Source organism: Harmonia axyridis, chromosome 2 (assembly GCF_914767665.1).
Source record: "Harmonia axyridis chromosome 2, icHarAxyr1.1, whole genome shotgun sequence".
Taxonomy (NCBI): domain Eukaryota; kingdom Metazoa; phylum Arthropoda; class Insecta; order Coleoptera; family Coccinellidae; genus Harmonia; species Harmonia axyridis.
The window spans coordinates 32,931,756-32,945,308 of NC_059502.1; the positions used below are offsets into that span (position 1 = coordinate 32,931,756).

Below are 13,553 nucleotides of genomic sequence, written 5' to 3' on the forward strand. Positions count from 1 at the left end.
GAAAAAGGAGTATAAGTATGTATGGACTCAATCTGGTAATATTCTTCTACGCAAGAACGATGCTTCTAAAATTTTACATATTCGGTCAAGCGATGAGTTGAGAAAGCTCATATAATCCACAATAGTTACATCCTATGTATAAAAATATTCTTTGATTCCCATGGCTCTCTCGATATATTACCAGAATGTCACTGGACTCAGAACTAAATTGGAAGAATTTAAAGTGAACGCCACTGTTAATAACCACGATATAATTTGTATAACCGAATCTTGGTTGAACGATGGAATAATTGACTCGGAATTAATCGATTTGAACAACTACACTATCTTCAGGAGAGATCGTGCGACTTCGGGTGTGGTAAAAACCGACGGAGGTGGTGTCTTCATTGCGGTTAAAAACAATTTAAACCTACTACAGCTGCTGAACTTCAAAGTGATGCAGAGGATATTTGGATAGTGCTTAAACTAGGTATTTTATAGCTCTTTATTTGTTGTGTTTATCTTCCACCTGGCGAGCAATTTGCTAGCTCCAGCTTCATTTCTAAACTTTACTCCAACAAAACAAAATTTGATGACTGTCTCGTCATAATCCTTGGCGATTTTAATTGTCCATCGATTTCGTGGATTTTTAATGATGATGATAACTATTTGAATGCATTTAATGTGGAAGGTAAATTCGAACATGTTGTTGACGCTTGTGCGTATTCGGAACTAATGCAATATAATCATGTAAAAAACTGTAATAATAGAAACCTTGATCTTGTATTCAGCAATTCTCACAGAGTTAATAATTTGGAACATTGTTTATCTCCATTAGTTTTTGAGAATCGTCATCATCCTGCGTTAGAGTTTTTGTTTGAGGTTGAAACATTCAGACATCTTCCATCCAATGTCTCTTCTTTTTTCAGCTTTCGAAGAGCTGACTACAATATGTAGTGAACAGGAGTGCTGGACGGGTAAGAATCTCTGGTGAATTCAAAGCACATTCACCTTTGGAAATTTTTGAAATGTAAAAATTGATGACGTCATTCTCAAAAACAATTTGAAAAATTCAAGAATGTTTGTTCTAAATTTGAAGAAGAATAATACAAATGTGTGTAAAAACTAGTACGCCATCATTACCGTCAAAAATCATTCTTAACCTAACCTCACATAATTACATTAGTCAAGAGGCAGAAAATAAAATTATCATAGTTTATCGAGATGATAGACCGTGAAGCCGGGCCTGGAATCATTCTATACGACCAAAGTTGCCTATTTCAGCGCATTTTCTTAACAGATAAGTTTGCCACACAAAGGTAATTAAAAAAAATGTACTTCATTCCTAGGTATGTTCCGGTGGCTACAGAGTCGTAGCTGCATTCTAGCATCTTCTATTCACAAGAATCACTTTACGGCATTGTTGTTCCTTGATAGAAATAAGCGCGTATTCCTTTTCATCAACAGTCGTTTATGGTCTGGGCTATCTAGACACAGAATATACTATTCTTCATACAACGCTACTATCTTTGAGTTGAGTTGAGTCTATTTTTTTTTTTTTTTTGAAAAGCCTTCACTCCATGCTCGGCCTTTACAGTATTTGTTCTTCGAGCAAAAAGGAAATTAACATATCCCAGGAGGTTTCATCTAAAGAAAAAAGTTCTATAAACATGGGCCTTCAAACGCTTTGTTTTCGAGATAAAAGTGTGATTTTTGTTTCAAGTTTTTTTCTTATAGCACCTTCCTGCATAAGGTATTTAATTGAAATTTGGCATAGATATTAAAATTCAGAGTTTACATCACGTGATGAAAATTTCGATTGCAAATCTACAGGGTGATATTTTTTCTGGAACAGATGCCGCTTCCTTCCCTCAGCATTTTTTTTTGACCACAGGTAGTTTAGAAAAATGTGAAAAAAAAATTTGATACAGTACTACTTACACTTTTTAGTTTCTTGTAGTTTTGTCGTAAACGCTACAGCAAAATCCAAATTATTATAAAGATCCAGTTAGATAACTGTGATGAATAAAACAATCATAAGTTTTGATAATAATAATTCACCCAATCTGTAGTGAAGATTAATAAATATTCGCTAAACTGGGATAAAATTAACAAAAAAGTAGGACTACAAGAAACACCTTGTATCTGGAAAACAAAGCGTTTGCGGGCTCAACAAAATCAAAACCTTATTGAAAGGTACTTTCGATAGAAATATGGACCAGTGTATGATGCTAAAACGCTAAGAAAGAGAGGATACGAAGGCTACAAACCAATTCCAAATTTTTCGAAGTATACCTGCAATGAATAGGATTTTCGATGTTCTTATAAACACCCCCCAGAACTTTTTACGCCAAGTGATGAGGTTTAAGAATATATACTAACATATCAGGTGTGGTGTGAGGAAGGCTACAACAGTAGCGTTGCAGAAGAGTTATTGTGACCCTAGCATTTCTAGCTCGACTGCCGCCACTATACAATACAGGGTGTCTGGATTAGTAGTACCAAGTTTTAAAGAATAGGTTATCTGGTCAACTTTATAATAAAAAATTCTTAGATGGAAGTCTTTTCTTGACTCCCTTCAAGTTACAGCATTTACAATATGCACATGACCTTCAGTTAGTTAAACATTTGAATAATGAGTTTACTAAATACACATCATGAAGGAAACATTTTGGTGTTGATGAATGGCCAAAAATAACAGTATCAAAGTAACTGATACTCTTCTCATTTTAAATGAGAACTAATAAAGTTCGGAAGATTACATTTTTTCACTGTAATCTTTTTTCAAAATAACAAATTCACAAAATTGATGTTCAGCGTAGATTATCTACATACTACATAGATCTTCATTAATTCACCTAGTTTTTATGTTCATCTACAAAATATTTTTTGAATTATTACTCTAAATTCAATTATTCAAAGGTAATTGTACTCAGCGTGGATTACTATACAACCTCACTTCACATAGTAATCCATCAGTATCCACACAATACACTAAAATGAGATGGACACATGGTATATCAATTTAATTCTGGTTTAATTTACAAAACGAAGGTGAAAATTTTTCTCCTTATCATGATCTGAAAAAAATTACAACATTTCTTGATTGCTGATAAAATATAATATATTAATGAGAGTAATGAGATGATGGAATATTACTTTGAGGAGGATTTTCATCGAACACAACGAACCCTATTCAAGTATTTCTCGAATTTTTTGCTTAATCCAGCATTCTTTTATATTTGCGGTCTTTTGAAGTTTCATATTACCATGATTATTTGGGTCTCGATCGTCAGATAAGATTAGATAAAAAATAGAACAGATATTGAACAATATAGGCAATAAATTTATATCCTAGGATTGCTAAGAGATATCAAACAATCGTCTCGATGAGTGAGAAAATACTTCCCACCTGTCTGTCTAGCGAGATTTCATTCAAATGTACAATCATTGTAGAACTAAATTTATTTCAGGTGCGTGGAGAGGGGACTCTGCGTAATGATTACGATTTTTCATTGAGTAGATTGAAGCAGCACATTTAAGATTTCAACAAAATATTGATGAATGTAGTCGAACGAAGTAAAATAAGTTGTTGGGTATTGAAACTGTTATTTTTGTATTTGTCTCAATGGGATTCGTTGAATTATTGATACCTACTTCTGACAAATATTTCACTTCTCGCATTTATGACCCAAAATATATGGGAGACCGGAGAGTTTATCGAAATTAATTCAACTCAAACAGCAATAGTATATTCTAAAACAAGTTGCAGAATGGGCCCCTATTCCAACACGAATGCGAAATTCGAAAACGAGCGACGAAGGAGCGATTTTTGGAACGCATGAGTGTTGGAATTGCCTTCTGCAACGAGTAGAGACGATATTTTCTCTATTTCAGTCAAGTTTTGTGAAATATTGTCGAAATTCAATGAAAAATTCGGATTATACATCCTAGTGACATTTGTATTGTATCTTGGCAGTTGGTGTGACTGTTACGGAAATTGACAAATTACGGAATTTCAATTTGAATTGTGCGTTTCGAATTTTGAAATAATTTATAATTACGCATTAAATTCGTGAGTTATGTCTGACGAAATCGATTTTACACGACCAGAATCAAGAGAAATTTCGAATAAAGTTGCAAATCATTTCACTATATCCAAATTATATTATATTGACAATTTGACGTGTATTGAATTTTGATAGGATTGGTGTAGACAACCACAGAACGAAAAAAATAACTGAAGACAATGCTGTAATGAGTTTATTACAGCACTGTTTATAGAACTGTAATGAACTCATTACGATACTGAAATAGAGAAAATTTATAATTAAACTTCAGATAATTAACTTGAATTTATGGAATTCAATGAATTTTGGTTATCAGGATCAATAACAAGTAACCCAAAATTATTCCCTAGAACATGGTCAAAATGGGAATTTTGCTATATTTATAGAACTCTTATGTTAAACAGGTTTAGCGAATTGCCAACGTCTCGAATGAGTTTCTGGTCATCTTCAGCGCTATTAATTGAAGGCAGGTTTCTTTTGATTAATTCCTGAAAATCACGTGAATTCATTATAATGTAATTGAACGACACCGATTGTCGGTTTTTATCTATATGAGGAGATATTATGGTAATATAGTGACTCTGCTTAATACGACAGAGCCGTGCCGCGCTGAATGCCATGGATCTTTGCGTGTTGGCACAAGTGACCAACATGTGCACCGATAGGTACCATTTACAGCCACCCAGCCGTGGCTGCTTCGCAGTTTAATCGCCGATGGCATGCTAAGCCTTGATTTTTTCGCCTTTTCAACTGACTTGCGTTCTCTCCCTTCTCGTATCTACTTTCGTACCTTCTCATCTCGTCGGTACTGGCAGGTATGTGCGTAGTAACTCTTTGCTTGGCCGAGGATAGCGTCGTGGGCTGCGCATCTCAGAAGATCGGCACTCTTGGGACATAAACACAATCGTGTTACGGCAAAGTCAACTTCGCTACTATGAAAAAAGGAGGTGAGTATGACAGGGATCAGTGCCATAGTGATGATTCCATCAGTGTTTTCAGGATTAAATCATCAGTTCAGTATGGCAATGCTGCCATAACTTAATATTGATTTATTTCCAATAAGTTCACTCAACCAACACATTGTCGCAGATTATACTTTCTATGGTTATAAAAGTGAATATATTGACGATTAATTTTTGTCCAAGTGATACACTTATATTTCACCCCAGAATTGCAAGAAGGATATTTTTACCGAGTTCAACATAATGTTTCTGAAATAAAATATGAATGCACATTTCGGTTGTAGATATCATATATGTATTCTGTTTTCTTTCCTTAAAGTAGGTAAGTACAATATTTTTCATATATAAAAGTTAAGTAGAAACTTGTGGAAAAATATATAGATAATCGCTGAAAATATGCTTAACTGATATGAAGTCATATCAAAATCACAAATTAATGTCTGCTATGTAACGTTCTTCACCTCCTGAAAAAATAAATTATTACATAGTGGTATTATCATCAATTAAAAATGCAGGGTGTTCCACAGATTACTTCAATGAGTTAGAATTAGTGGTCAATAATCCACCCCCGTATTCTCCGAACGAAAATATTGCATTAAATTCAAAATTTAAGATTTTTCAAAAAATATTTCTCGACGAAGTAACAACGGTGACTCTCATTCAATTGAATTTTTGTTTTCTGCATTCGGTACCAACGCAGAAAAAATCATGAAGTTGGGTTGGTACTTTAAACATACTATGAATATTTCAAGTACGTCGCAAACAGTGTTCCAAGGATAAATTTGGAACCAAAATATTTTCCAATTTTGAGGAATTTCTATGATGAAAAGTTTTCAAATCCGTTTTCCTTGAAAATCAAAGGAAGGAAGGAATATGTTTTCTCTGTAGAAAATAGACCTTCGAGTTTTCCAAATGTTGCCTCAAAGTTTGAAAATATTGAGGTACGAAAAAGTTGTGGCATTTACCTTTCAAAATTTCAAAATTTTTGTCGCATTAGATCCGGTGGTAAAAACAAATTGAAATTTTTAAATAAATTGAATTATCCCGAGGGGCGGGTCCATCGAGAAATATTTAAATATTTGATGATAGATACAGAAGTGAATTATTGAATAACTTTTCTCAAACAACCTGTATATTTGGAAAATAAATGTTTTTTCTGTGCTTTTCATCACACCTCTCCTAGTCCTCTTTGCAACCTCTCAACAGCTTAAAACTAGTGCGCAATGGCGAATTTACCAGCAGGCTGAAACTGAGAGCGGAAAATTTTTTAGAGTAGCAGAATGAGTTTTTGAATTTTCATTATGATTTACAGAATCAAAAAGAAATAATTTACACACCAAGTACGAATTTCGAAAATAAGAAAAAAATTGCTCGCAAAAAGGTATTGTATTGCTTTTATAATTTAACTTAAACTGTAATACTAACAGATAATTGAGAAAGGAAATTTATTGTATATTTTACATTTCAAGCGTAAGCTTTATTTTTATTATGTAAGTGTTGTAGAGTTTCAAGACATACCTATTCCTAACCTTACTTTAAAAGTGGTACATGATAGAGATATTCTTTGCTTAATATAATGTTTTTTGAAAATTATTTGCTGTGAAAATAATCAAGGATCCGACACCTCATACCTCAGTTCTCAATTATAACGGGTGTTTTTTTAAGAGGTTGCCGATTTTTTTTTTTGAATAAAACATATGTAGTGACTCGGTTTGCTCAGAGATGGCGCTATGGTGGTAATGCGCCACACAACTTCGGCCCCGGCGTATTTAAAGGGGTCGACGCGAAGCAACCGATTCACTTCTCACCCGATGGTGTGGGAAGGTGTGTCTTAGGCAGAGATCGCTGCATAGCCTAACTGAAGAGTCCACCAGCGATCTCGGGACGAAACACAATACCCCCGGGAGAGGGCGCACCTAAATATTGGCTCGAGACAGACTCGCCAAACATATGAAATTATGAAATGACCAAAATTTTTTTTATTTGGTAGATAATTTTTTGGCATTTAATATTTAAACAAAACTTGTGGCATATGGCCACCACGACTATTTTTCACAAATGTCATTCTGGAGGTCCAATTTTCGACCACTGTTTCAAGCATTTGAGGGCGTATGTCAGCAATGACACGTTGAATATTGGTTTCCAAAGCGTTAATCGATTGAGGTTTATCCACATAAACCAATGACTTCACGTATACCCACAAAAAGTAATCGAGTGGCGTCAAATCGCACGAACGCGGAGGCCAATTCACCGGACCATTTCTCGAAATAATGTTGTCGTTGAAAGTTTCTTTCAATAAGTCGATTGTTTCACGAACTGTATGGCAAGTGGCACCATCTTGTTGAAACCACATTTCATCCATATCCATATCTTCAAGATTTGGTAACAAAAACTCATTTATCATGGTTCTGTATCGATTTCCATTCACGGTAACGCGTCGTCCTTTCTCATTTTTAAAGAAATATGGACCGATGATCCCACCAGCCCATAGACCGCACCAAACAGTACATTTATCAGGATGCATTGGTAATTCTTGAACGGCGTGTGGATTATCTTTGCTCCAAATGCGACAATTTTGCTTGTTGACGTATCCATTCAACCAAAAATGCGCCTCATCACTGAAGAGAATTTTACGGTAAAAAAATGGATCTTCGTTCAATTGATTTAACGACCAATCACTGAATTCACGGCGCAAACGATGGTCGTGTGGCTTTAATTTTTGCACCAATTGAATTTTGTATGGCACCAAAGCCAAATCTTTACGTAAAATTTCCCATAAAGTCGATGGACAAAGTAATTTGCTGAGCACGACGACGAATCGATAAATTGTCGTTTTCTTCGACACTGGCCTCAACGACAGCAATATTTTCTTCTGTACTAACTCTTCTCCTTCTTGTCGGTGGCTTGGCATCCAAAAGAGTGAATGTAGACCGAAATTTGGTAATTACGTTCTTTATGGTGGTCTCTGACGGACGATTGTGTGCACCATAAAATTGAACACTGATTTTGAAAATTCATTTCCACGATTTGAAAACGTTGTTCTGGAGTTAACCTATTCATAATTATTTGCCAAACAATACTGAGTAGAAATGCCACTTTGAGCTGTCAAAACAACTGTCATAAAATAAAACGACATCTATCGGAAAAACAAACCTCCTAAAAAAACACCCGTTACTAACCATCTGATATAAGTTGATTCAACAAGGAAGATGGAGCACCAATCATAAAGTTTTTTGATTTCATTGATTGTGAGTTGAGGTATCAAAAATTCAGAGGCTGCAGGCGGTAATTCTGTTAATCCGCCACTGTTGGTGCGCATTAGGAAGAATTGTGTCCCAATTCAGACACAGACCTGTTAATTGCTTACCAGCAGCGAATAGTTGGGGGATGCACAGAAAGCAAGATTCTAAACCAGAAATCCTAGTTCTTTGATTGATACCTAAATTATTATGTGGAATATTTCCCTCCTGTCAAAAATTCTATGTATGTGGAGAACAATTATCGAAAATTACAGCGAATATTTCCCTCCTGTCAAAAATTCTATGTATCTGGAGAACAATTATCGAAAATTACAGCGATAATTGCATTGTAGGAAGCGAAACTGCACTGCGATAATTGTTCTGTTCATAGATGCATAGATTCAATGCATCTTACACAGTTCGAATCTATGGCAATTCCATTCTGAATCAGTTTGACAAGTGATGTAACAGTTTATTCGGGAAATATTCCCCCGAATTACACTTGTGCATCAAAATGACCGGATAATTTCGCATTCCAGCGTGTTTTCTTTGAAAAACTGCATTCGGTCATTTTCATTTTTGGAGAAAGAGCCCGACACCGAAGTTGGAGGTGAACTCATGCAGTTTTCATGACAACACGCTGTCATGCAAAATTATCGGTAATTTTGATGCACTTGTGCAATTACTTACGATAACAGGAAGGTAGAGGTCCTTAATATCTTAAGAGTGGAGTTACATATCCGGAAAAACATAACCACAGAGTTCTCGGTGAAGCACCCTGCATACTCATATAAAAATTACTGAATACCTCTTCTTCTTCCTCTTCCTCATCATTACTGTATGTAGGTGCTGAATCTCCACGGATAAGTGGGCATTTTTCGCCACGGAAGAGGTATATGGAACTGTCTGCTTCCAATTGAACGAATCTGTATCTTGAAGCCATCTCCAGAAAAACCAACATGTCGGCAATAATAAGAATAGCAAACAGAAAAAATTCATAAGCCTGAAAATTTAAAACGTTAATTTTAGGTTGTTGAATTTCAGGCCCAAGAGAACTCGGACTTTAGAGTAGAGTTTTGATGAAAAAGAATAAACTTGGCATTATCTTTGTCTAGTTATCATATGAAAGAACTTTTAACAAAGATTCAACATTCAGCACAATGTATGGAGACTAAGCAGATCTACAAATTTATAATCTTTAAGGCCCAGTTTCACCAAACAGCTCTTGATCCCAGATTGATTAAACTCCGCTTGTTACTAAAGCAGGCTTAACAGTGTTTTCTGTTTCACCATGCATCAACCCGTCCGAAGATGATCGCGATTAACCAAATCGCGTTTAAATAGTCAAACTATTTGGCAACGTTGTGAACAAAAAGTTATATAGTGTTCTGTATCGTATTAGCAGTGATGACCACCATTGGCGCTAGGTGTCATTCATTCATAACTCATAACATTTCAAAACATTTGTCATCTTGTAAACAAAAAACAAAGTTAATTTTTGCCGAAAATGTCGAGTGATGTGCTTCAAAATGTCGGAAACTTGCAGAAGTTAAAAAGAAATTATCCCATTTCACAAAACCACATATTCTGGAAAAAAAAACTATATAAGTAATTTTAGTAACTTATTTATTTTTATTAACAAGTTTAACTGCTTCTTAAATAATATTTCAATCAAACATATCAATAAATTATTTTTTTCAATAAATTTCATAAAACACAAAAACAAAGTTTACGTGTATTTTAAATGGGAAATATTGAGCCTATACATATAGTCATATTTTGATAAAATTTACCCAAAAATTAGAAATTTCCGGAAAAATAATTACATAGACAAGAGTTCCATACTGATAAATAATTATTAATCTCAACTTGAAAGGTTGTAATCCTCCAAAAATGGCCGATTAGTGCTAAATCGCGATTGGTCGATTAAATGGCGCTTTGGAATGTGGTGAAACGCTACATTACATTAATCGTGATCTAAGGCCTCAGTTAAGAGCCAAGTCAAGATTGAAGCATTTGGTGAAACTGGGCCTAAGTTTTCGAAAGTTCGAGATCCAGGTTGCAACAATATTTTAAAGTTAAACCGTTGCTCAAGCATGAAGTTAAACCGTTTCTCAAGCATGAAGTTTTGTCAATCTATCATTCTAATATCTTTCAATAATCATATTTCCACTAAATGTATTAATAAAAAATTTTGTTCAAATCTCACCTGACTCTTGAAGAAATTCGCTTGGGTAATCAGTATGACGAAAAAATTGCCTACAGCTACGCTTAAATACCAACCTGCAATAGTCACTGTCTTCATAGATTTTGGTGCCTGAAATTCAAATGAAATATTCGATATTCTTCACATTTATTTGGCCGATTCACATGCTATTAACTATCAGGTATCATGCAAGTAAATTGAGAGAAAACCCATGAGGTGAAGTGGAAGCTTTTGGGTGCTCGTACTTTAAAGCTGTTCTAATAAACACTTAATTTTGTAAGGGGCTTGAAATGATTATTCTATAGAGACACGAGAACCCTCAACACGATCGGATGCGTGGTCACGAAAAAGATTGTATATTTATTTTCCAATATTCTTCTTGAATTGCTATAGTTCTTGTCAGAGACCAACGAAATGGGGAGTCACGATGGTCGACAACCGAAGCCGATGTGTGTGCTTAGCTGATTTTGATTATTATAATCATTATTGAGTTTGAGTTGTATTGTAAACTATACGGACCATCAATAAATATTTTGAATGTAAAATTTCTTGCATTCTGATGATGGGATCAGCTTGACATTTTTCATGGAGCTTGAAATTGTTATTCCTTTGACTGGACTTCTGACTGAGCGATCAACAATCAACTTAGAATTACGCACGAGGCGTTAAATTGATATTCTACGTCCAAATGCAAAATTTCCCCTAGATCTTTCCGACGGGCATATTAGGAGTAGTAAAAAAAATATTTTTTCAATAGATGGTTTTATTTATCTGTATCTTGCGTTGTATAAGTCCGATCGGGTTTCACTATATGACGTTAGAAAAATAAGATTTCGCACTATAAAAACAGTTTTTGTTCGATAAAGACAAAAATGCAAGCCAGGTGGCTGAAAGTGTAATTAGTGTTTTTGGTCCCGATACTGTAGAAGCCAATCACGAGCAATTTTGGTTTTGTCGATTCTGTTCCGGTAATTTCGAGAAAGCAGCACGCACTGGAAGTCCAATTGTCGAAAATGTCGATGAAACTATGGACATTGTCGAGTCCGACCGTCATGTAAGCACTGTTTCGATTTCACAAAAACTAAAGATCGCACAAAAACTTTTTGGAACAATTTTCATGAGGCTGGTCTCAAGAGGAAGCTCGATGTATAGGTACCACACGGGTTAACGCAAAAAAAAACCTTATGGACCGAATTTCCAACTGCCAATCACTGCTGAATCGCAACAAAATCGACCAATTTTCGAAACAGTCAATGACTGGTCATAAAAAGTTGATCACGACAACGTCCAGGAAAAACGGTCGTGGTCGCAACACAGTTAGCCGGCTGAAACGGTGGCAAGGCTAGGATACTTTTGCTGTGTGTTTGATGGAATTGGCAGGGAATTATCTACTATGAGCTGCTATCCTACGGCACAACTGTTAACTCGGAATTGTACTGTCAACAATTGGATCGTCTGAAGGAAGCAAACGCCCAAAAGCGACCAGCTTTGACCAATAGGAAAGGAATTGTGTACCATCAAGAGAATGCCAGGCCACACACATCGATACTGACTCGCCAGAAACTCCGGGAACTCAAGAATTGACTCCCGGATCTGTAAAAGGAATTATCAAGCATTCTTCCTGAATTTTTTCTTTTCCTGATTAAGTAATCATTTTGAAACTTATGACGAATCTATAAATCGTTATTTCATATCAACTACCAAAAATTCTAATAAGTCGATTTTTTCTGAACTTTCATATTTTTTAGTAATTGATCAACATGAAATTATGTAAAAGATTGAAATTATCATTGGGACCAAACGATAAATCAATCTATTCTTTACTGAGAACGAGCGCTCAAAAATAATCAAACAAATATACAATTTTTCCCAATAATTCCTGGAGGTTATTGTTTGGAAAAACCTCAATGAAATTAAATGAAATGATTGTCACATCACATTTGATATAATTTGAACAAATCCTCCAGGTACGTTTCCATTACGATACGTATATGGAACCTAAGGCTACTAGCTATAATTTGAGTAAATTCACATAAAAATCTAGCATTGAATATAATTCATTTAAATAAATGAATTAGAATAATATTATGCACAACAAAAAAGCATTTGTTATCTAAGTTTAATTTTATTATGAAAAAAGGCTTCCAAAATCTTTTATTTTCGACAAGTTAATTCATCGAGAAAGAAGTCATCGAATTATATTACAATTCTTACCTGCATGAATGCAAATTCTAAACCAGCAATAGCAAAGAAGATTTCAGCAACAGAAATGAAAAAATATTGAGGTATCAACCACAATATGCTGACGGTGTTAGGCGCTGCCATCGGATAAATATTGAAAAACTGCAAAAAAAAAGAATATTTTTTAGCACTCATTTAATTCAATGAAGGCTGTGCTAGTCAGTATAAAGATTCTATTAGTTGTTTCTATGATATTCTCAAACTTTATATTCTGTTTTATTCCTATAATTCTAGTTATACATAATGTTTGGTTCGGTAACTGGAGTGTCAAAGTGAGATCGGGCCTCGATAAGAGGCATTACCATCACATGGCTTTCCGCGTATGAGTTGAACATTAAGTATCCATTCATTTCCCCTCTAGCGCTCCTGCGATGACCAAACTTTATACGGTGTTCAAAGTTGTATATTCACTTTATCTTCTTCCTCTTTCGTATTATTATTGTGGGATCCGAATTCTTAACCAACCCAAACGAATGATACGCTACTGACTTGACTATACGAAAACTACGCGTAGACCATGCAGTTGTTATCGATATAGGGAGACGTAAGGGGAAGAGGTACTTGAGACGGAGACTGGAGAACGATACATACGAACGAGGGTGGAATTCGACGTGAGAGAACGGATGGACATAGTTAGTATTCGACGTTATAGATTAGACGTAAAAGGTTGAAGAATTCGACGTGATAGACGCATATGATTCGACGTGAAATATAGTAGACGCAGCGAGTTAGATAATTCGATAATTAGACTATTAACAATTAGACGGAATAAAATAACTTCGATAGTTCGATAGACGAAAGTTCAGTGGCTGTACATTCAATTGAAGTTGAATTGTACATTGTGTAAATAAACAAT

General features: G+C 35.0%; 1 protein-coding gene across 1 annotated transcript in view; it reads right to left on the reverse strand.

The window, feature by feature from the left end:
* Positions 1-5,289: 5,289 nt before the first annotated feature.
* Positions 5,290-13,553, reverse strand: part of LOC123672990 (solute carrier family 15 member 1-like) — a 28,682-nt gene continuing 20,418 nt past the window's right edge. Inside the window, exons 12-15 of the mRNA XM_045607362.1 lie at positions 12,671-12,799; positions 10,460-10,567; positions 9,059-9,253; positions 5,290-5,475 (exon numbers count right to left, since the gene is read on the reverse strand). Of these exons, the coding sequence (XP_045463318.1) occupies positions 5,455-5,475; positions 9,059-9,253; positions 10,460-10,567; positions 12,671-12,799 (453 nt within the window). The 3' untranslated portion in view covers positions 5,290-5,454. The remainder of the gene's footprint in view (positions 5,476-9,058; positions 9,254-10,459; positions 10,568-12,670; positions 12,800-13,553) is intronic.